This window comes from Diprion similis, chromosome 12 (assembly GCF_021155765.1).
Source record: "Diprion similis isolate iyDipSimi1 chromosome 12, iyDipSimi1.1, whole genome shotgun sequence".
Taxonomy (NCBI): domain Eukaryota; kingdom Metazoa; phylum Arthropoda; class Insecta; order Hymenoptera; family Diprionidae; genus Diprion; species Diprion similis.
This window is the reverse complement of record NC_060116.1, coordinates 11,722,115-11,743,495: the sequence shown is the minus strand read 5'-3', so window position 1 is coordinate 11,743,495 and position 21,381 is coordinate 11,722,115. Positions and strand designations below refer to the sequence as shown.

General features: G+C 40.7%; 3 protein-coding genes across 3 annotated transcripts; all 3 read left to right on the top strand.

Annotated features, from left to right (window-relative positions):
* Nucleotides 1-636: 636 nt before the first annotated feature.
* LOC124413231 lies at nucleotides 637-1,938 on the top strand. Its single transcript, XM_046893680.1, has 5 exons — nucleotides 637-669; nucleotides 763-1,005; nucleotides 1,117-1,313; nucleotides 1,395-1,632; nucleotides 1,712-1,938. The coding sequence occupies exons 1-5, from the start codon at nucleotides 652-654 to the stop codon at nucleotides 1,802-1,804; spliced, it is 789 nt and encodes a 262-aa protein (XP_046749636.1). The 5' UTR covers nucleotides 637-651; the 3' UTR covers nucleotides 1,805-1,938.
* A 3,173-nt stretch (nucleotides 1,939-5,111) lies between these two features.
* On the top strand, nucleotides 5,112-21,371 carry LOC124413653. The gene is made up of 33 exons (XM_046894374.1): nucleotides 5,112-5,195; nucleotides 5,710-5,780; nucleotides 6,100-6,551; nucleotides 6,635-6,946; nucleotides 7,547-7,647; nucleotides 8,319-8,371; nucleotides 8,486-8,537; nucleotides 8,661-8,780; nucleotides 8,933-9,422; nucleotides 9,530-9,847; nucleotides 10,461-10,555; nucleotides 10,824-10,945; nucleotides 11,596-11,656; nucleotides 12,829-12,936; nucleotides 13,117-13,170; nucleotides 13,430-13,601; nucleotides 13,801-14,000; nucleotides 14,079-14,250; nucleotides 14,912-15,034; nucleotides 15,113-15,154; nucleotides 15,794-16,074; nucleotides 16,192-16,426; nucleotides 17,105-17,127; nucleotides 17,434-17,496; nucleotides 17,662-17,788; nucleotides 17,929-18,098; nucleotides 18,193-18,336; nucleotides 18,397-18,518; nucleotides 19,158-19,287; nucleotides 19,972-20,125; nucleotides 20,156-20,199; nucleotides 20,439-20,732; nucleotides 21,040-21,371. Exons 1-33 carry the CDS (start codon nucleotides 5,184-5,186, stop codon nucleotides 21,187-21,189), a joined length of 5,067 nt encoding a protein of 1,688 aa, XP_046750330.1. The 5' UTR covers nucleotides 5,112-5,183; the 3' UTR covers nucleotides 21,190-21,371.
* LOC124413232 (mantle protein-like) lies at nucleotides 13,080-14,519 on the top strand. Its single transcript, XM_046893681.1, has 4 exons — nucleotides 13,080-13,170; nucleotides 13,430-13,601; nucleotides 13,801-14,000; nucleotides 14,079-14,519. The coding sequence occupies exons 1-4, from the start codon at nucleotides 13,159-13,161 to the stop codon at nucleotides 14,265-14,267; spliced, it is 573 nt and encodes a 190-aa protein (XP_046749637.1). The 5' UTR covers nucleotides 13,080-13,158; the 3' UTR covers nucleotides 14,268-14,519.
* Nucleotides 21,372-21,381: the final 10 nt, after the last annotated feature.

The window sequence follows — 21,381 nt, the reverse complement described above, 5'->3', positions numbered from 1 at the left end:
AAATAAGAAACAAAATAACAATTTTCGAGATGTCCTTAGTCGAGCTGCATATTAAAAAACAAAAACTTGACATAAAATTCGATCAAACCCGGTGATAAGCGCGTTTCGTCGGTGGCTCAATTCTGCTGTAATAACGCCTCAGTTTTATACTACAAATTGGGTATTTCAAAATAAAACTTTCTCTAAGAGCTGTGTTTTCTTTTCAAAGTATCTTTCTCCACGATTATTAAATTATCTCTCCAACATTGATCGGCTTGATAAACGGTTCGCACGATCTCTACAAATAAACGAAAATGGGTAAGTACATAATATACTTTACCGATAGATGGTGCAGGTGGATATCTGAGGATAAGGTGAAGGTTGGTACGATCTAAAATTACCAGCTGTCTTCCGATTGCCGAGTAGTAGCACACAGGCAGAGCGGTATTCGCGAAAGGCATCGCCCAATCTTCTGCAGTAGGAAGCCAAGGCCTATAATTTGTCCGATCTAGGGATTCGTATTTTTACGCAAAACTTTGCGATACGTAGTTTTAATTAACTTTGTAATTACGTTAACAACCATGGGCGTGTTTCCCGGTGTCTTTCTTGCGGTATATAAGGGTCGGATCATCGGGATGAAGTCGCCAGTGCCATCACCGAGGTATCAGCAAGATGAAGACCGCTCTATTGGTAATTCGTCCATCACTGACGCCAGCACCAAGATCTATAAAAACAAGCTAATCCAAACCACCATCTTTCTAATCTCGAAATATCAACATTCAGATTCTCCTGTCCGTCTCAATGGCTGTCGCCGTTACAGAGACCCAAAAATCTCCTGATTCCAAGCCGAAGGATAAACGCGGTGTCTCAGTTTTCGGCGTCCCAGGATACGACGTCTTCGGAGGGACTCCAGCCTTCGGATCTAGCGGATGGACGCCTGTCGGCTACGTCGCTGGTGGATGGGGCAACCCTGACGCAGCTTTGGGTCAGATTCAGCTGCAGGCGACGCACAACATCGCTCTCCAAGTGAGTGAATGGTGCCGTGATAGACCGGCGAGAATACTGTGAGAAAAAACAGGTTTTTGATCGGTAAACCGTCGTACTAACATTAATTCAACGTTTCGTCCGAATTAAAAGGCGTTGAGAGATCTCCCGACGGGTACACCGAGCATCGCCTATCCGCCGGAAGTGATCCAGGCGATCCAGCAGGCGAAGGATGCGAGTCATAACGTCCTTGTGGCGCAGCAAAGGGTCGCGGATGCCAAGCAGGCCGCTCATCTTCAGCAAAAGATCGCCCTCGTCAAGGAAGCGAACGCCAGAGAGGCGGCTCACAGGTGACTGCGCACTTTTCTTGACTTAATCCTGAAACCTGAAGAATGGTCTTTTTTTAACCAACTAGTATTTTTGCAACAAAGGTCCCAAGAAATTGCAGCCCATGCTTTAGCCGAGGCCAGAGGCAGTGCCAGACAGCTGGTTGCTTCCCAGCAAAGACTTGCGACCCTGAAGGACGCCGTTGCAGCTGCCCAAAGAGTCGCTGCAGCCAGAGAAGCCGCCGCTGCTGCAGCCATCCAGAGAACGGCCACAGCCACAGCCGCGGAACTGAAGAAACAAGACGTCGATAAGCAAATTAGTATCAGCGAAGAAGAAGCCAGGGTGCGTTGACATTTTTTTTTATTAATTTGGCTTAATGTTAGACTTTTTAATTATTTTTTTATTTTTTTCATTTACTCAGCAAAAGGACATCGTTGCAGCGAAGGAAAATGCCATCGCTAACGCTCTGCAACATGCAGCGGTAGAAAAACCGTCGTATCCTTCATGGGGTTAATCGATACTCTAATATACATATACTGATCAGATAAGAAATGATTTAGAAACAAAAAAAAAAATACTTCAAGAGACTGCTGATTATGCGTATTCAATGTAATCAACTTACTTGACAATTATCAATATAAGTTAACAATAAGTGGTGATGGTATAAGGCCGTTGTTAGGCGTTTTTATATTGATTCACATGTTTACGTACTCGTTACCAATAAAAGTTAATCGAACTCCAATTTAACGTGTTATTATTCATCACAACCAAATCCAGCAAAGCACTCGCTGCTCCGGATCAAAAAGCGTTACTACATTATGCAGATCGAAAGTTTTGCTAATTGACGTTCGACAGAATTCCGATGGCAAAAAAATGGGCAAACGAAATGGGGACGAATAAAGGATCACGCTGAGTTTAGTCGCATTATACTCTGAAAAAAAACAACTTGTTTTTTGCCGGCAAATTCAAAGGTCAAAAGGTAAGCGCCGAAAATATGGAACGCTGGGTTCGCCACGTGGTCCGAGTAAAAGCGTGATCAGCGTTTCACAGACGTATCTTCAAATGAGCGCGATGTCAAAATACTTTCAATTTGATCTTCCCTCAGAAATTTTCTACCTTCAACAGCCTTGTCTATTTGAGATCAATCAATCAGCGGCCTCGCGATATGCGCAACTTGTTTGAAGATCTCCTCAGGAGCCGCAAGCTCACAGTGAGTAACACGTTTGTGTTAAAGAAAAGAAAAAAGAAAAAAAAACCGTTACAAATTGGTATCACGCTTTGCTGCCGCAAGTCAATGTCAAAGGAAAAGAGCTTCGAGCCATTTATGGATGCACGACAGCTAACAATAAGACCCACAGCATCGACAAATAATTGGTCCAATTATTAACAAGATGTGATAAAGTTAAAGGTGGATACGTACAGCAGATTAACCGCAGCCAAGGCTAAAGGAAAGGTGAGGTAATGACATTGCTCTAACAACGGTGGATAATTGCAGTGAAAGTATAACGGTCACTACTCGACAACCGTCAGGCAAGGCACTCCAATACCGGAACACCTTACCAGGAGAATCAAGTAAGTTCATCGACCAATTGCCGGCCACCTAATGTCATCTTATCTTGATTCTATCATCGAGCATGCTTGTCACTATACGATATAGATTCTGAAAATTGGCGGCTCTGTGATCTAAAACGGTCCGCTGATAGAACAAGACTAAAATTTCATCCCGATTAAGAGGCTCGGCAATTCTGCAAGTTGGATCCGCGAGTGATGAACATCGTTCGGGGAGTGAAAAGCTCCGCCTTTCCAACTGGGAGATGGACCAGCGTCTGACGATGAGAACCGTCATTTAAGTGGTGGTCGTTAAAATAAAACCGAGCAGAAACGTCGCGGCTCCTTAACGGCGACCAGATTGGAAGCCCTGACCGCCGTAGGTACTTTCATTTGCGGTTTTTTGATCTCTTTCGATCTATTTGCTCGCGCTATCATTTTTACATACTTTCCTTTCATCCGTGTTGGACATTCACCGCCCATCCGGTACTCTCACTAGCCACCGACCAGAACCCTGTCTCGCAATTACACTCCTCTCTAATAACACTCGTGTTTGGAAGGAAATCTCAGATTTTGTGAATTCAGATCCGAATCAATTATCATTCGATTATGAATCAAAGCAGAGTTGATGATATCGCGAGCATTCGAAATTCCAAGTGAGGTCAATCCGTGATGGAATTTTATCGAAGTTCATCGATGACAGGATCAACCGCAACCATCTTAATTACTTCATCGTTTTATATTTCAGAAGTCGATGATCCTCTGATCTTTGGTCAGTACAACAGTCAGCAACCTGAAGCGGCACTTTCATTGCCATTGAGTGGCGTGTATTTATACGCGTTTATACGATCAGCCTACCTGTCGCCGGAGGCGTTTACTTTATGCAACTTCTTACTTTTTGCACCACGAGTTCTCACTCTAGATATACGCACAAATGGAAGTGCAACTTGGCGTGCAAAGCGAGGCTTTTACCTGGTGGAAATTACCGTCATGTTCGCAAAGCCAAAACCGCCTCGAAAATTAATTGACATCATTACCAAAATGACCCTCGGGACAAATTGAAGATCTTTTCTGCGTTGCCGCATTAAAGTAATTGTTTATTGCTTTAAATAAACCGACATGTGTGTCTCCGTTGAGAATCAAATGAAAGGATAGAAAGATACAGAAACCACATAAAGGAGAAAAAATACCGCTCGTATATTCATTTAAAATCGTGAAGCTTTCTCGCGATTATAATCTAGAGATCCAGTGATTCGAAACCTGGAAAACAAACTTAACACACGATCGTGTCACGTGTTTCAAAAATCTAGAAATTTATAACAAGAAACAGTTCTACAATAGTAGGTACACTGTTATAACTATCGCGGTTACGAATTAATTAAAAGAGTATTCCGTAAGTTAAACCTTGCTGAGATATAATAACTAATATATCATAACTTTCAACAGCAGGTCTGCATCATACGACGTAGAACGATTAATTACTTTTCGCCAAAATATTCAAATTATGAGATTATGATCAATCTACTACACGGACTTTCGGACTGAAACATTTTACTCATTCCACTGCGAGCCTCTCCCATAGGAAGCGTTTCTCCAACGTTGGTATTAATAGCACTTTCTTAATTCAGTCATGGAATTCATTTGATGATTATCATTTGATACATCTCCGAATGATATATACCGCGTCGAAATATATTTCCCGAAGTGAGAAAAAACGAAAGTGGTATAATATAATCCTATAATACGTCTACGATATGAATATCGTTGTTATTATTATTAAATAAAAATGATACCATCGGGCGCATCGAAGCTCCTTTATTCTTGTTGCATTTCACCGGGCAAGCGTAACGAGCAAACGAGCAAACAAGCAACCAAGGCGTTGTCGAGTACTTACCTATAAGTAAAATGAAAAGAAGAAACAGGATTAAAAAGGAAAACACTTTCGTTTCAAGCGCAGAACGGCCGACCGTTCACCGCTTTGCATTACACAAAGACTAGCTGAAGGCATTATTCGATCTTGACGACGACTCCGATTCCGCCGCGAGTCAGAACCGCGACGATCCCGAGGAGTTTCATGATCTCCGAGTAAAATGTCAGGAGCATATTCTCGCTATATCAAAACGGCACGACAGGTGTGGACGAACGACTAGGAGATCTAGGCGGGCGCAACACGTCGCCAATAAAACGGACGGCTTGGTATACGTTAAGGTCCGGTTTTCGCAGAGCGGAAATCCGATCGAGAGGGGAGAAAGCCAAGCTATAAAAACAACGGTTCATCGGTTCGTGACTGTAGTGTCCCATCGGCGACTCATCTGGAATAATATTTCCCATTAAATCAAAGAAAAATGATCACTTCCGTGAGTAAACATATACCCAACAACTATCAAAGTATCTCGATTATCTTTTTACCATCGTTTAGAGCTCCGATCACCCATCGCGCTGTGATCTGTTTGCTAGAAAAAAATTTAGCGACTGGCGAAAGGAGCTGATTCTTACCGAGAGTATGAACTATGCATACGGGAGACGAGAGATAGTATACATAATAAATAGCGAAAGGGAAGCTGTTCTAAATATTTCAACTTTTTACATCGATCTATCTACTCATTCGTTCGCTTGTATACGCTCGGGCTTTGTTAATTCGATCGCGTTTTTTCGACGATGCTGCATTTCTCAATGCTGTATTTGAGATAATTGAACACTGGAGCAAAAAGATCAATCAGCTGCTGTCACCAGCTTATTCACTCATCGTAACATACGCTAATGAACAATGACCGTCGTGATTAGATCAAATTCAGACGTAGATCCGTACAGTTTAAGAATTTTTGATTCAGCAGTATTGTACTCATGAATATATATATAAAATTCTTTCAGGTTGTCGCAGTCCTCTTATTAGTCACGACCTGCAGTCTGGCCAGTGACTATTCCACCGGAGGTTGGCAAGGGTAAGTTCATAAATTGATCGTAAAAACAGCGTGAAATTGATACTGTAAAAAGAAGAAATAAATCGTGCCATTCAACTCTCAATTTCTACTATAAAATAACTACCAGCTAGTAACATATTAAAATCATCAACGAAACGACGAGTAATAAAAAAACCAGAATTTTAATTCATTTGCATAGAGGCACGTGCCACGAGTAAACCGATATCAGGTGTAAAAATACTAAAACTCTGATCAGGGTACATCTAGAAGTTCCAATTCCTAAAGCCTACCGACTCTCGATAATAAAAAACCGATTTTGATCGTTAACTTCGTTCAACAGAATCGGCTCATCGGGTTCATACGGCAATATTGACAATGGCAATGTAGCCGGCAACCTCGGCGGGCTGGATAATTACAACCAGGGGAGCTTGCAGCATCAGGAATCGGCGTCTTATGGCTCTGCCTACGGAGGCTCTGGACTGGAAGGCTACGGGGGCGGACAAGAGGTTGGATACGGAGGTGGATACGGAGGTGGATACGGAGGTGGATACGGTGCCGGTCAGAACATAGGATACAATCTCGGAGGAGGAATCGGCAGCGGACTCCATGGAGCGAACATCGAATCGAACTACGGAGGTGGATACGGTGGACTAGGCGTAGCCAACATCGAATCCAACTACGGTGGAGGATACGGGGGAGTCCAAGTGCAGCATCACCATGCTCAAACGATACCGCTGGGTCAGCACATCGAAGTGACCAGACCAGTCGCCGTTCCCGTTTACAAAGAAATAGGTAACAGCTCGGAGAATTTTCAAATTGTATACTTATTGTAGGACCTGATATCGTGATGCCGATTTATAAAATTCATTTTTCAGGTGTTCCCGTCGCCCAGGCAGTCGCCATAGCCATTCCTCACCCCATAGCGGTGGGGGTGCCGCAACCCTATCCGGTCCACGTACCCGTCGCACATCCGGTACCCGTTCCCGTGGTAAAAACGATCGCTGTACCAGTTGAGAAGAAAGTCCCGTATCCAGTGGAGAAGATAATCCCAGTGCCAGTTGAGAAGGCGGTTCCAATTACAATTGAGAAGCATATACCAGTACCAGTTGAAAAACCGTACCCCATACACATTCCAGTTTACAAGCACGTGTTCCACAGAGTCAAGAGTCACGGATGGAGCCATCATTAAATGCCATAAGTAACGAGTCCGTCGTTCCTTTTGTTCGGTGGGAAAATTTTGGATTGTTTGTTGTTTTTGTTTTTTAATTTTCGCTTTTCTCGATAAGTTGTTGTCGTTGTTGTGACTTGAACGCCTGCATCTCGTCTGTAGTATATGATTATAGCTGCAGGGAAAGCCATGCAGAGACAATATTTCGACGAACGTACCAAGGGCGTGATTAATCAGGATCGCCTTAAGTCGCCTTCTCATTAACACATAATCAGTGTGTGACGTTTATACACACTGCTAAGCCATGACAATATTGCACACCCGTTCTTTGAATGCATGTGTAATAGTATAACTAGTGTTAAGATAAGTGTTAATTTTGTACATATTGTTATACTTGATTTACAAAATAAAAGTTTAATTTAAATATGATTATATAGAAAAAAAAACTCTTTCTACTTTACTTCCCTACAATAAAAAAAAAAATATGCATACGCTGTATAAATTCACGAAAATTTCACTCGAAAATGTCGGAGTCGTTTAAAAAAAAAAAAACGAATAAACTATTTCCCTTGAAGATGGAGCACATGTGTAAGTAAGCTTACGGATCGAAAATTGCCAGCCGTGAAAATGGATCTCAATGATCGGGTCAAGATTATTAGTATTCGATACCCCGAAGCAAAAAATTGTTCATTGGCAGAGATGGATGCGTACATCGGAATAGTATAATACCAGTGTTATACATGCGCTTCTGGTATAATTAATCATCGACTTCCCGTGCACTTTTCCGTTTCTTAATCATGTACACATTAAAGTGATTCTGAAGAGGGCAATAGAAAAAAATAGCCCGTCATGCTCTCTCCACGTGGTGGACTAAATAACTCAGCACTCAGATCCAGGATTGAATGATGTCTGGCTGTCTGTGAAGCGCAGAGTGCCGAGTGATCGGTATGATGGACCAAGCCCTCAAAGCCTTGATCTTGATGGGACGAAAACGTCTAGCAGTTCCTAGAACTCTTCATTGATAGTTTCTTTCAACGTCCACGGTTTTTTTAAGAATTCTAAAAGTTCGTTAGAACTGTTTTTGAGATTTTAAAGCCACGACTTAAGAGCCTATGAAAGTGTTCGAAAACTTTACGAGGTGTTGAAGCAAATTTTCTTATCACAACTCGCCGCATCCAATTTACTCGTTTATTAACCATAAAAAAACTTGAAGGATCGGTTTAATCATTGAATGTGCATAAACGACAAAAGCACCAGTCATTCAGCGCTCATTATTTGCCCGACGTGTAAACGAGAGTAAAAGGATTCTATGCATGGTTTGTATTCTAAGGAGCACTGCGTTAATAGTAAAAGTACTTCCGGTACCTACGCGTCGTTGGATCATATTATAGTGCAAGATGCACGATAGTCTTATGGTAAAGTGTAAGAATGGAGTGTGCCTCAAGTGAGTAAGGAGGCTCAACACAAGCGACTGAAAAGTATTGAAAACTGTCTGAATACTGTAGAAGAGATGATAGTTGAACAAAACTTTACCGGAGCGTGGAACACGCTTTCTTAGAACGGGATTGAAATTGTCGGACAATCGTTTCTTCCTCGATGTTCAAAGACTGGTCTATAGTTCTCCGAGTCCAATGTAAGAGACGTTATATTCCACCGGCGAAGATTTGCGCGCGGTCGAAAGAAAGACTGCAAGGTATACAATCGGGACAAAATAAATACCGTAGGAGTGAAAGGCTCCCCGGTATATTAAGACGAGAAATGATCGAAATTGTATCAGTCGTAGAAGCGGCTCACATCACAACAGCAGCCTTAGTGCTCAACGAAAGCTCAAGTCCCTAGCCATGAACAGAATCGTGAGTAAAGACGATGAACGATCATGATTCGTGTAAAAAAGACGAAAAACCGTCGTCAGTAAAAAATTGATTTCACTCTTATCAGAAGAAAACATTAAGTTTCACCTAAACTGTGTAAAAAAGTAATAACGAATTGTCCTCTTCTCTTCCAGGTACTTTTACTCTCCGTCTTATCGCTGGCAGCCGCAGCGCCCTGGCAGCCATCTTATCACCCGTATCAATACCAGCCGGAATATCATTCTCAAGCCTTATCGTCCGACACCAACGGGCAGCACATATCCATGAGATCCGGTTACGAGAATTTAAGTTCCGGAAGTGAGGGCGGGGGCTACGATTTCGGAGGCCACGGAGGATCGGATGGATCCAGCAGCCATCTAGAGGCCGGGGGTGGTGGCTACGAGGGAGGTTACGGGGGTCATGGGGGTCAGAGCTTCGAGGGTTTTGGTGCCAGCGGTGGCCACGGTGGTTTCGGAGAGAGCCAAGGCTACGCAGCCTTCGAAAACTTCGGAGGTGATCACGGGGGCGACGGCGGTGGTCACGGAATTTCCCTGGACGGTGGTCACAACTACGTTCAAAGCGTTCCAGTCTCGGAACACGTGGAAGTGACGAAGCCCGTTGCGGTTCCAGTCTACAAGGAAATCGGTGAGGATTAAGGGCAGCTTTTTCATCATCGACAGATTTTATCAGGGAGGAAATGGCTCGGGGGTTATTCTTCGCGATGTGTTATATTCGTTGTGATCGATTTCCAGGTGTGCCTGTCGCTCAGCCGGTTAAAATCAACGTTCCTCACCCGGTTGCTGTTGGTGTTCCGCAGCCTTACCCGGTCGCAGTTCCGGTATCGCAACCCGTGCCGATTCAGGTTATCAAAACCGTAGCTGTCCCCGTCGAGAAGAAGGTGCCTTATCCAGTTGAGAAGCACATTCCAGTCGCCGTTGAGAAGCACGTGCCAATCAAGATCGAAAAGCACATTCCTGTTCCCGTATTCAAGCCCTATCCAATCAGGATTCCCGTTTACAAGACCATCTATCACCACGCAAAAAGCGGAGGCGGCGGTGGTCATCATCACTAAATATTTGTAAAATACGTCAGAGGAGATTGTAGTTTTTGTTTTGGTTTTTGTATACATTTTGTGATTTGACGAATCGGCCCTAAAGTCATGGAGAAGTCATCGGTCGATGTCTGTTCTGGTTGTTAAGTTTTTACACATCTATTGTTTTGTATATATTTGAAGCGTTGTATACTGTTATTGATAATTTTGTTACTAATTATATTGTTTTTTTGTACATGATTTTCTTTTACTGATTAAACGTTGTTGCTTTTCATAACAATGGGTATAATCTTTCGACTTTCCTTCGTGTTAAAATTCTGCCGTCAATTCAAGGCTACGCAACAATTTTTTAAACTACTTATTCATCAGGAGTTCAAGAATGTCAAATCGTATTCCGAGAGCAGTAATTTTATATTATACAGATCATAGAATGAATCCGACGCAGTTTTCTCGTTGAATGAATTTAGTTCCTGTTGAGGATTAGAAAGATGTTAAACGTCCACATGTATGTGTATAAAATAATTCCGATAATCGGATAGCGATAGAAATTTCCGTTTATCAGAGTGCAAAACCAAGAAGAGAAATTCGAAAAAGCGATGTATATATACACCTCCTAATGAAACCTTTCACAGGTATTCGTCAGAAACATACGAAACCGCACAAAACGTCGCAATCAGTTGTACTCGTTGGAAACGAACCGCAATTACAGAATTTAACCGAGTGCACGGTGAGGAATAATTGCAGGCTGCTTTAATGATCGTTTTGTTTTTTCTTTCATTCTTTTTCTAAAATCACTGTACGACAATGGAACGAGTTTCTCACCGCGATAATCACAGGAATCTTTCTTTCTCACGTAATTGGCTCAAGCAGCTAATGAGCGGCAGTGCGGTGACTAATATCGCGAATTATCGAGGGTATGCGGAAGGTGCGAATGAAACTTGGAAATGCAAGATTACTTCAGGACTAAGTAACGTTCGTATTAACAACGCGTGAAGGAGTCTCACCTCAGTTTGAATGAACGGTCTGCATTCGCTGGCAGTGACAGTGACCATAAATTGTGCAACACTCCGGTAATCAATGAACGTTATATTCAATATACAGGCCATTCGCGTAGACAGTGAAATGACTGTTATTATCTTACAGTTTTTTTACTACTCGCTTATAACAGCGTGGCCGAACTCTTACTGTAGTTATACTAACAAGTCATATCTAGTTTAACTAACGATGAATGGATAGTAATTGCAGAGGTAGGATCAAAAAAGTCTAACATGAGTTATAGCGTAATTAAATTTTCATTAAATGCTCATTACGTGCCCTAATAAAAATTTCGGTACTCGAAGTCGTTTTTTTTTTTTTTTTTTCGATTTCTGTAGAACCGAACTTCTAGGACCGAATTCTATAGAATCGATCTTCCAGACCAAAATTCTGTAGAAACGACTTGTAGTAATTGGAGGCCAAAAATGATTGTGTAGAAACGAACTTTCTGGCAAAATATGCTCTGTAAAAACGATATCTGTAGAAACGATCCTGCCCCATTTACGTATTTGTCGCAGTATGTTCTTTTGGACCCATTAAAATAGAAAATTCTAGACTATATACACGAGCAGTCAGACCGTAATAAAAACACGAGAGATGTCGGCCTATCGTCCTGACGATGAGTGACTTTACTTTGATTTGATTGACTTTCTTAGTATAGGAGTCTGTTCGTGACAAGAGTACGACTCATACTAGTAATTACAATGGAGGACAGTAACCATTAATTTATAGTTATCTCCGATCAACGGATGACGAACTCATTAAAACCGGTCCGGTGATAAACATCGAGAGAGTAAAGAAAAAAAAAAAAAAAAGATGAAATAATTACTCCGTGAAATGTGTCAAGCTTATTTAAATTGAACCAAACTATTTCATGAGCTAATTGATGATAAGTGAAAGTAAATTGAGCTCCAGATTCTTTCTTAAATTGTTTTATCAGTTTTTACGATACTTGAGAAAAAAGGTGGAAAACAAATAAAATAAAATTATTACTGACTATCAACAACTCAAATTTATGATCCGCATACACGCATATGCTTGTGCACGAAGAGTGAAACAGACGCCGACGCGTGAGCCCAAAAAAAAAGACCGTAAAAACGTCGAGTAGTTAAGCGAAGGTGCTCTTTAAGGATTTAAGAACGGTAAACTCGAGCCCCCAATTAATTTATCATACATCTCATCATCGTCGCTCAAAATTTCTCACTGTCATGAGTTGAACTACGTTTAGCTACGCGCGGCATCGTCTGTCAAATGTTAAAAGCACGTCATTCAATGAAACCAACGGTGTTATTAGAACATCAAACAAACATCTCCTACTGTTTAGGGAACAGAATTTAGGTCATAGTGAACATCTAGCAAAGTTTTTGGCATTGAGAAATCGATCCGATTGAAACTGTAAATTTAACATGATATATACACGTGATTGAATTTGCAAAAAATCTAAAACCATCATGACATTTTTCCTGCCTGATCAGATTGTATGACAAGAGCTCAAAGCACACAGCATAACAGAAACACAATTAAATAATGACCAAAGAACTCGAGAGTTCTGTATAGATCGTAATTTGAGCCTTTATCCAGCTTTTTATTCATCGGTTGGTCAGTGCCAATGCAATTGATACCAGAAGTTAAAACAAAGGACTCTGTGCCACTTTTGTCCACATCGATGATTTGCTACCGTCAGGATACCCGAAACGTTCGCATGTAAAATAGAAAAATGAATGAATGGTAAGAGATTCGATGTATAAATATTACGCATCAATAAAACCCGGTGAATCGAAGCCATTAGCTGTGCAGCCGAGTAAAAAGTTGTAAAACGATGTTACGCATTACACTGAAGCGAATATAATTTAACAACATACACGTATTGGGCTTCTTGCACGATTTTGTACAAATGCCTGAAATATGAGGTATATATCTGAAATAACCGTCTAAAATTCCTTACTTGAATCGGTTTAACGAAAGAAAGGCGGAAGCCTCGTGATTCCGCATGCTGTACCTTATACCAGTGGAAGCAACAATTATATAAGACATAAAATGCCACTGTATTGCTGCTATTGCCGGACTTGTACCGTAACAATATTGAGCCTGTATTTGAAACACAGCTCTGATAAACTAAGCGAACAGCTACTTGATTGCTACGAGTGAATGTGTGTGAGTGCAATTTAAGGTGATAGTGGGACAAACAACCACAAGGTATATAAGTCCCCCGTAAAGAGATCTCTTGCTTAAGTTAACTGAAACTTCGCTCAGACTTCGAGGGGTCTCGCTGCCTCTTCCCAAAAACTGACAACCATGAACAGAATCGTACGTAACAGTTCAACCAGATTCCTATAAATTAGCCAAAGTTCAATTAAATGAACTAGCAATATGATTAAATGAACTTTGTTCCAAATCAGTGACAAGTGTGCGGCAAATCGAATAAAAAACAACCGATGAATATTATACCCCCATAAAATTTGGGGTGCCTAATCCTAATCTATAGTGAAATAAGATTCATTCAAACAATTCATCATAGCTGTATATGAAACGGTGAAGCGTTCCTAATGCGAGGTGTATTTTGAAGGTGCTTTTACTGGGGATCGTCGGCTGGTGTCAGGGGTCAGGCTGGGACATTGGAGGCCACGGTGGGCTGAGTCTAGGGGAGATTTCCGTGGGAGGTCACGGCCACGAATTGCCGGCAATTTCCCTCGACGAGTCAAGCCTTGGAGGTCACGGTGGCGGCTGGAATCTAGGAGGTGTGTTTCTGGCTCGTAAAGAGTAATTTTGATGACTCAAGTAGAACTGGAGCTCCCCAAAACCGACGATTTCTGGGGACTTGTTAGCGAGACATCAAAGATTCATTAAATGGGGAAATAGCTCTCGCGGTATTATTGAACCCACAAAATGGGAAACGTTACTCCATACCCAAAATTGAACCATTTCGGTATTCAACAGGACATGGAGGCTGGGATTCCGTCTTTAGCATCGGAGGCGGGGGTCACGTGGGACACGGGCTTCACGTTATCCCGGTGGTCAAGGAAATTGGAGTTCCGGTGGTCAAGCCGGTTGAGGTCAAGATCCCTCATCCAGTGATACAAACCGTGCCGCAACCCTATCCGGTAGCGGTTCCCGTGTCCCAGCCCGTCCCATACGAGGTAAGACTATTCGGAAAAGTAAGGTTGATCATCCCTCAGAAAAACCTGTTCCAAACTTAACGCGTCATTCTATTCCAGGTGATCAAAAACGTCGTGACTAAGGTCGAAAAGAAGGTGCCAACTCCGGTGGAGAAAATCATTCCTTACAAGGTGGAAAAGCCCGTGCCTTTCAAGGTGTACAAACACGTTCCCGTGCCAGTCATCAAGCGGTTCCCGATCAAAATTCCTGTATACAAAACCGTCGTTCACAGTAGCAAAGGACATTGAATAAAAAACAGTAACTTGTGGAAGGAAAAAGCAACGTAGCGTCAGAATATGACCCTCCTTACACAATTAGCAACGAGGCTATCAAGTGACGTTTAACAATTCACATGTAACCGTTTCAGATTTTCACGTCACGCACCGTTCTGTTTCATGGTGTATTTAAATATTTAAGTTAATGATAATCGAGGCTAGTATATTTTTTATAGTTGTATAAGTATTGTTAGCTGTACATTATTTGTTTTGTTTGAAATGATGAACCGTAAATACAAAAAAAGTTTCCACAAGATTATTTATCACACATTACCATTACCACATTAAAATGTTCCTTGGTTACGAAAAAGTAAGATCGAATGGGGAAGTTGCAAATTTGTAATGACTGTTTTTTGCGAAAAAAAATGACTAACGTGCGTAGTTATCCATAAAAAAGCTTGTTGCCAAAAAGGGAAGAATAAAAATCAAGATTTTATCGCATTACCACGATTACTGCAGTTGCTTGGTTTCGCACAGGGAAAGTATTCGCCTTGTGCACAAGAAGTGCGTTCTAAATTAAAAAAATTCAATCTCGTCTCTCATACCTGATTCGCGCGAAGACGAGAAAAAAAATTACGTAAAAGTGTAATAAAAGTTGAACGCACGCTCACGATCAGTAAATTCTCGACTAATCGGATACCTTATTATTTCCTCGAGTTTAAAAACTGTTGGTCTATTCTTTCTGCAGGACTATAAGATACATAATAGACCTGTCGTTACACAGGTGGAGTTTGCAGACGGCAAACGCGTTTTTTAGTCGCTTTAACATTCACCGTTAAATTCAATGTTGTACACCAATACACCGTGTGTACATCTAGAATCTAGATACAAAAAGAGAATATCGAAACAGCTCGTTACAGGTATATATAACATTTGAGAGAAAAAAAAAAAAAAAAAAAAAAAACAACCGTTTCATTTCACCGCGTGAAGAAAGTCCCGGCTTTTTAAATTCATGACGAATATGTTTCTGCCAGGGTGAGACAGTAAACCTTCGTCGTCGTCAAGGCAAATGTCTCGGGGATAACAGAGCGTAACCGCATCATACGTCACAATTTGACCCAAACTCGAATCTCTGGCCAAAATGCCTGCACCTAGAGACAATCGGTTTTCTTTTTTGCTCGATGCTGGACAATGAGATTCGGCCGACATTCGATTATCTGCAGAACTTGAGGAGTTTCTTATTTGCACATAATTCGGGAAGAGATAAATCCACATGTAACACAAGAGGAAGAAAAAAATCTAAGTGCACATGAGACAGCTGTTTCGCGGGGCTTTTTTGCCGTCTTATGAAAGGAAGTTTTCCCAGTGAAAGCAATTCGAAAGGTTGCTATAACCTATTATTGAGTTATTCCACCCATTTCAAATACCTTCCCCATTCTAATGGCCTCAAGCTTTATTCGAATCAATAAAAATAATTACCTGTACCTCATATTGTCTCTTAGCGCAAGGCGTTTACGTACATTTACCGGAAGTCAGCCAATGCGCCCCGGCATGAGCAGGACATATAAGTACGGAACTAATGGATTATGAACGATCTGAGATGAACAACTTCAGCAATTCGTTCAGCCTGCATCGTCTGTTTTTAATTGCTGACCTACCTTCGGATAGAAACTGTTTTCAAACAACGATCGATTCATTATTCATGCGCTATACGATCGTATTTAAGATAAGTATTGACAGCTATTACTCGACGATGGAGCCTTGCTGGAGAACCGCTTCAATCAGTGTCAAGATAATTCCAAACTGTACAAACATTTTAATTAATAAGCGTACGCGACGTGTAAGCATCGATTCTTGAATTTCTATAACTTGTATTACATCTTGAAGTGAAAAGTAGGTACTGTACTGGATAGGCATATATGTTATAAAAATGCTTCGTGATTCTGATTCGCTTCAGTTAATAAATCGTAACGCATCGCCAGAGCAATTCTCTTACTCTGTAATTAATAACCTCCCCATCCAAGTTCCAACCAGTGAAGAGTTTCACCTACGACGACACCCGGAAGAGCATTTTACACGGCACGACGAACCATGCGATTCATGCTTATTATCCGATCTACCACATGCTCAGCGAGGCATCGTGTACTTCTACATGGAACTAAGGAGGGAAACCATTTCAAACTTTGTTAAAAGTATTGGATAAGTTATTGTCCGTTTACAGAATTACAGTTTTTTTTCTAAATGAAACTAGATACCAAGCACTCGGAGAATGGTTTTACTCCGCAAATACACGTGCGTAATACCATAACGTGAATAGAAAAGTATTTCGAACGGACACTTTCGGTTACTTTTTAGGAAGAACCCCGAACGAGTGAACGTGATTCTGCTTTTTGCGTAGCAAAGTCATAAAAATGTATCTACCGAATTAGTTTCAACGGTGATTGATTCTTGAGATACAAATTTCGTAACAATTACAAAGACAAGTGTATAAGGGCCGGGCACGTTGAAATAGGCTGAGCATACTCAACAAATCACTTCCGGTATAAAAGCGTAATAACTACTCAGCCGCGGGGATATTTCTTTGTACCTTAGCGAGAGGCGAGTGTACAGCGTCAATAATATATTATCCTGGACCTTTCTCGTCCTCTTACTTTTCAAGTGTATTGTACATATCTTTCTTTTTTTTTCAAATAAGGAGATCGAACGAAAGTTCAGGATATTTCTGGCAAAAAAGAGAAATGAGAAAACTGTTAATTTTAGTAAAGCGATATCGTTTTGTTATGCCTACATATGCATATAGCTTAAAACACACCAATATATCAAACTTAAAATTAGTTTTTAAAAACCGGTGAAATTAATTTTTTCTTCAGGATACTTAAATTCAGTCGTACTGGTGAGTTTTCAAAGGTTTTGTATAGCGAATGAGAATAGATGTAATCTGTTGCTTTACAAAGATACGATGTAAAAAAGACAGAGCTGAGCTCTAGCTCTGTACAATGGACTTCCTTTCAAATCGGTATCTAACCAGCATCTGTAAGCTAGAGTCTCGAGTGCTGTAGAAAATGTTTAGGTATAGACCATTCCCCAAGTTACGTGTCTCAGAACGGAAGAGGCGTGTGTGTATACCATGCTGGAGGCTTTTGGTGAAAGGTGGTAGATTCGATCCAAGTATATAAGCTGAAATCTCGCCCCCTGACGACATTCAGCACTTGAATCCTTGCGTCAGCACATCCCCCGCACATTTACAAACATGAATAAAATTGTAAGCATTATGGCAGACTCGCGTCCCTATATTATATGTTTGATGAAAAAATATCGAAGGCCAAACTTTATCATTATCAATAACGCTAAAACTGAATAAATTGAATAGATTCAAAAATTCGTTCTAATCCACGATCGTATAATGAGGAAAATGATTGAATTCTAGATTTTTATCCTGGGATTTGTGGCCTTAGCCGCGGTGGTCAACGCCAGTGGATACGAAGAGGATCACGGCAAGTCAACTTACGAAGAAAAGACAAAAACCGTGCACATTCCCATCTACAAAAAGTATGGTAAGTCTGACACCGTCTTGTATTAATTAACATGTGCAAAGCAATTGCATGAAGACAGTGTTCATCCAGTTCTATACAAATTATTAACTGTTCGATTCTTCATCAATCGATTAATCATTCGCGCATTTTCTATTCAACAGCCATACCAATTCCTCATCCCGTGCCGGTACAAGTGCCTCAGGAAATCAAGATCCCCATACCCCAACCATACAATGTCCAGGTTCAGATCCCTCACCCCTACCCCGTGGAAGTTATAAAGCACGTTGAAATTCCGGTTGAAAAGCCCGAGCCGTACACCGTCGAGAAGCACGTAAGTAATCGTTGAAAAAAAAAAGAAATACAAATTCTAGAGTTAGTTTGGATTAGTTGTTTTAATTTTTTTTTTTTTTTTTGCATCCGGACAGGTACCCTTCATCGTTGAAAAGCCCTATCCAGTATACGTCGAGAAGAAATTCCCAGTTCCAATTGCCAAGCCGTACCCAGTTCACGTGCCAGTTTACAAGCACGTTTTCCATCACACTTCCTCCGGTGGACACGGTAAAGGGTGGCATTAAATTTCGGTCATATGCCAGACTATAACCATTTAAATTTTAAAACCATACAATAAGCCCGCAACTATCTTAATTTACAAAAAATCTGCGCAAATGTTGGTCCGGAAAAGAATATGGAACCCCGGAAAAACCCCGCTGCTTGACAAAACGAGTAGCCATAAAATAGGAATATTATTATGGCAATGGAATAATATTATGGAAAAAGTCATCTGGAGAGAATAATACTTCGTAAGTGATTATTTGAAAAGCAGCGGTAAGGAGGAAAGAAAGACAATTACCTGAGCACATTTATACTTTTACCAAGAAATAAAATGATTATATATCCCCCCCCCCCCTCTCTCCCTCATTCCATTGGCGTTTTCCAACATGCAGCTGGCATCGATCAAACGTATTCAGCACCCGCAACCGCAGTAATTTAAAAATTAGAAACTATATGCATATGTAAATAGGAGGAATTTGTTTATGTTATACTGTGTATTGTTGATTATTTTCTTACGTTTATTTTTTATAAGTGTTTTTTTCTGATTTTTCTCTATAGAAATGATTTCTAATAAAAAATAAAAAATAAAAATGCAAATGTTTATTTATGTCCCTGTTCTATGTCTGACGTATACGTATATGATATTCGACTCTTGTAATAAATCGGTTTCAAATAACGGAAAATTCTTCAAATTTCTTAAGTCATCATTTTAACGGGTAGCATAGAGATCAGGATCAAATAGTTATACAGGAACTAGAATTCGATTTACCGTATCGAGTCAGAGCATGTACGTAAAGTACGTTGATACCTGTATATTATGAATCCACCGCCTCGGCAGCGTGCAGAACTACTTTTACTTGCGAGACGCACTTTCACTCCAGCCTCTTTACTTTAATCTTGTCAGTCTGATGGTTGATTTTGGAAGGGGTCTTCGATCGAGAGGAACGCCCCGCGGAGTGGTGGACGCTGTATTGCTAACTTTGTTTTAATTATACCTACTCCTACCAAACTCGATCAAATCCTGCTTCAGCGCGAGAATCAATTCGCGCGATTATAAAGCGCTCCAAATTTCACATTTCAGATTACCGAAAATAATGATTAATTGTATGAATATCGAATCGCTGATCGATGAAGAATAACTTTTTTATATATTATGAAAATTTCTTATAGAGTTTATACTATATAATTATTAATTATTATTCATTATTCATATCATATGCCGTCGTAATCTTTGAGAAATCCAATTTGAATTTTACTCTGGCGACGGTTTTCTGCCGCTTATTATTATATCTATCAGGAAACGTAGAAAACCCATTAATTACAATCGCGAACGTGAAACAGCACTCACTTTCTTTTCCCTAGTGTTAAAATTTATTGACCTATTACGACAGTTTTTCGAATGGTCAATTTTGTTTGCATAAATAATACCGAATTTCTATCAAGGTATAAAAACGGTGTAAAACCTCTTCCGGGTAATCAAATTTATAATCTATCATTTAAAACAAAAATTCTAAGTGAAATAAATGACTAAAGAACCGATGAGAAAACTGCAATTTCTATACATATACGTAGAATCAGATCGGTACTTTAAAAATTTTAGTGTGTGGATTAAAAAACGGAACAGAAAAAAAACGAACAATCAATCTAATTAGACCGAAGAGGTCGAAGCGCTTGCGTTGAAACTAATACCTGCAACTAGCCTCCACCAATTTGGAATGTTTCTAGCAGTACCGTTCAATCCCCAATATCGGAATGAAATCATAATAACATGGAACAGCCTCCGAGAGAAGGGAGAAAGTAGCGGCAGTATATAAATGATGGCCGTGACTTTGAAAGCATCAAAGCATCGCGGACCGAAGCGAAGTGCCATAAGGTTCCTCGTATAATAAAAACACACCACAGGCACACCTGATCATATATCAGGACCATGAAGATTTTTGTAAGTAGTAACTGCACGTAGCTCCGGTGCGTGAAAAAGAGAGAGAAAAAAAAATTTCCGTTTCGCTTTTTTTCTTTCTTTTTTTATTTTTTCTTATTCACAAGTCAAAACTCAAAACCGATAAATGAATTTTGGAGTAAGAAAAAGGATGGTGATCATCAGTGGATTGGTTTAATTTAGATATTGGCAACGATAGTGGGGCTAGCTTCAGCCAGTCATTACGGCGAAGAAGAACATGGGCACGGTGGAACGACGTATCACGAAACCTCAAAACCAGTCGAGATACCGATATACAAAAAATACGCCATCCCAATACCGCATCCGGTGCCAGTCGCTGTTCCCCAGCACATCAAAGTCCCGATTCCGCAGCCGTACCAAGTCCAAGTGCAGGTTCCGCACCCCGTTCCTGTTGAAGTTATCAAGCACGTTGAAATACCGGTAGAAAAGCCAGAGCCTTACGTCGTGGAAAAGAAGGTAATACACATCGCCAATTGGAATTCTCAAAAATGACTAACACATCAAAGCAATTCCGTTCTCCTTTCTAACGATCCGGAACAAATCAGCCAAGTGAGAGTCCGCACATATCGCTTATTATACATATTACGAGTATATACAGTACTGATCATATCCGAGCGTAAGTAGTCATGGACGCGATGTGGTCAGACGGACACAATCGAGCCGCACGCATGTGAATTCGGTTTCCGATACAAGCGAGTAGCGACTAAATTTTTTTCTGTATTTATTTCCTCTGAAATTAATGACTAAAAAAATTGTCTTTCAGGTCCCGTACGTTGTTGAAAAACCGTATCCTGTCACCGTGGAAAAACATTTCCCGGTACCAATCCCGAAACCATACGCCGTCCACGTACCGGTATACAAGCACGTCTTCCATCACCAAAGCAGCAAAGGACACGGAGGCTGGAAGCACTGATTCGTGCGCAGATTTACTTTCAATGATCGACGCTAATTGCCAAAAAGAAAGAGAGAAAAAATCTCTTGGTATCCGATCTTGGAATCGCAATTTAATGCTTATACTGTACATAGATTTTTTTGTTGTTAATGTTCGTTGTTCTCGTTATGTTTTTAGAATAAATCATTTTTTCCTATACGATTGACGATGAGC

Excerpts from the sequence above, each read along its gene's own strand:
- LOC124413231 (XM_046893680.1), top strand. Across the intron at positions 1,314-1,394 it reads GCCAGAGAGGCGGCTCACAG|GTCCCAAGAAATTGCAGCCC; the intron begins GTGACTGCGCAC and ends TTTGCAACAAAG. Across the intron at positions 1,633-1,711 it reads TCAGCGAAGAAGAAGCCAGG|CAAAAGGACATCGTTGCAGC; the intron begins GTGCGTTGACAT and ends TCATTTACTCAG.
- LOC124413653 (XM_046894374.1), top strand. Across the intron at positions 13,602-13,800 it reads TGGCGGCTGGAATCTAGGAG|GACATGGAGGCTGGGATTCC; the intron begins GTGTGTTTCTGG and ends GGTATTCAACAG. Across the intron at positions 18,337-18,396 it reads GTGGACACGGTAAAGGGTGG|CCCGCAACTATCTTAATTTA; the intron begins CATTAAATTTCG and ends CCATACAATAAG.
- LOC124413232 (XM_046893681.1), top strand. Across the intron at positions 13,602-13,800 it reads TGGCGGCTGGAATCTAGGAG|GACATGGAGGCTGGGATTCC; the intron begins GTGTGTTTCTGG and ends GGTATTCAACAG. Across the intron at positions 14,001-14,078 it reads CCCAGCCCGTCCCATACGAG|GTGATCAAAAACGTCGTGAC; the intron begins GTAAGACTATTC and ends ATTCTATTCCAG.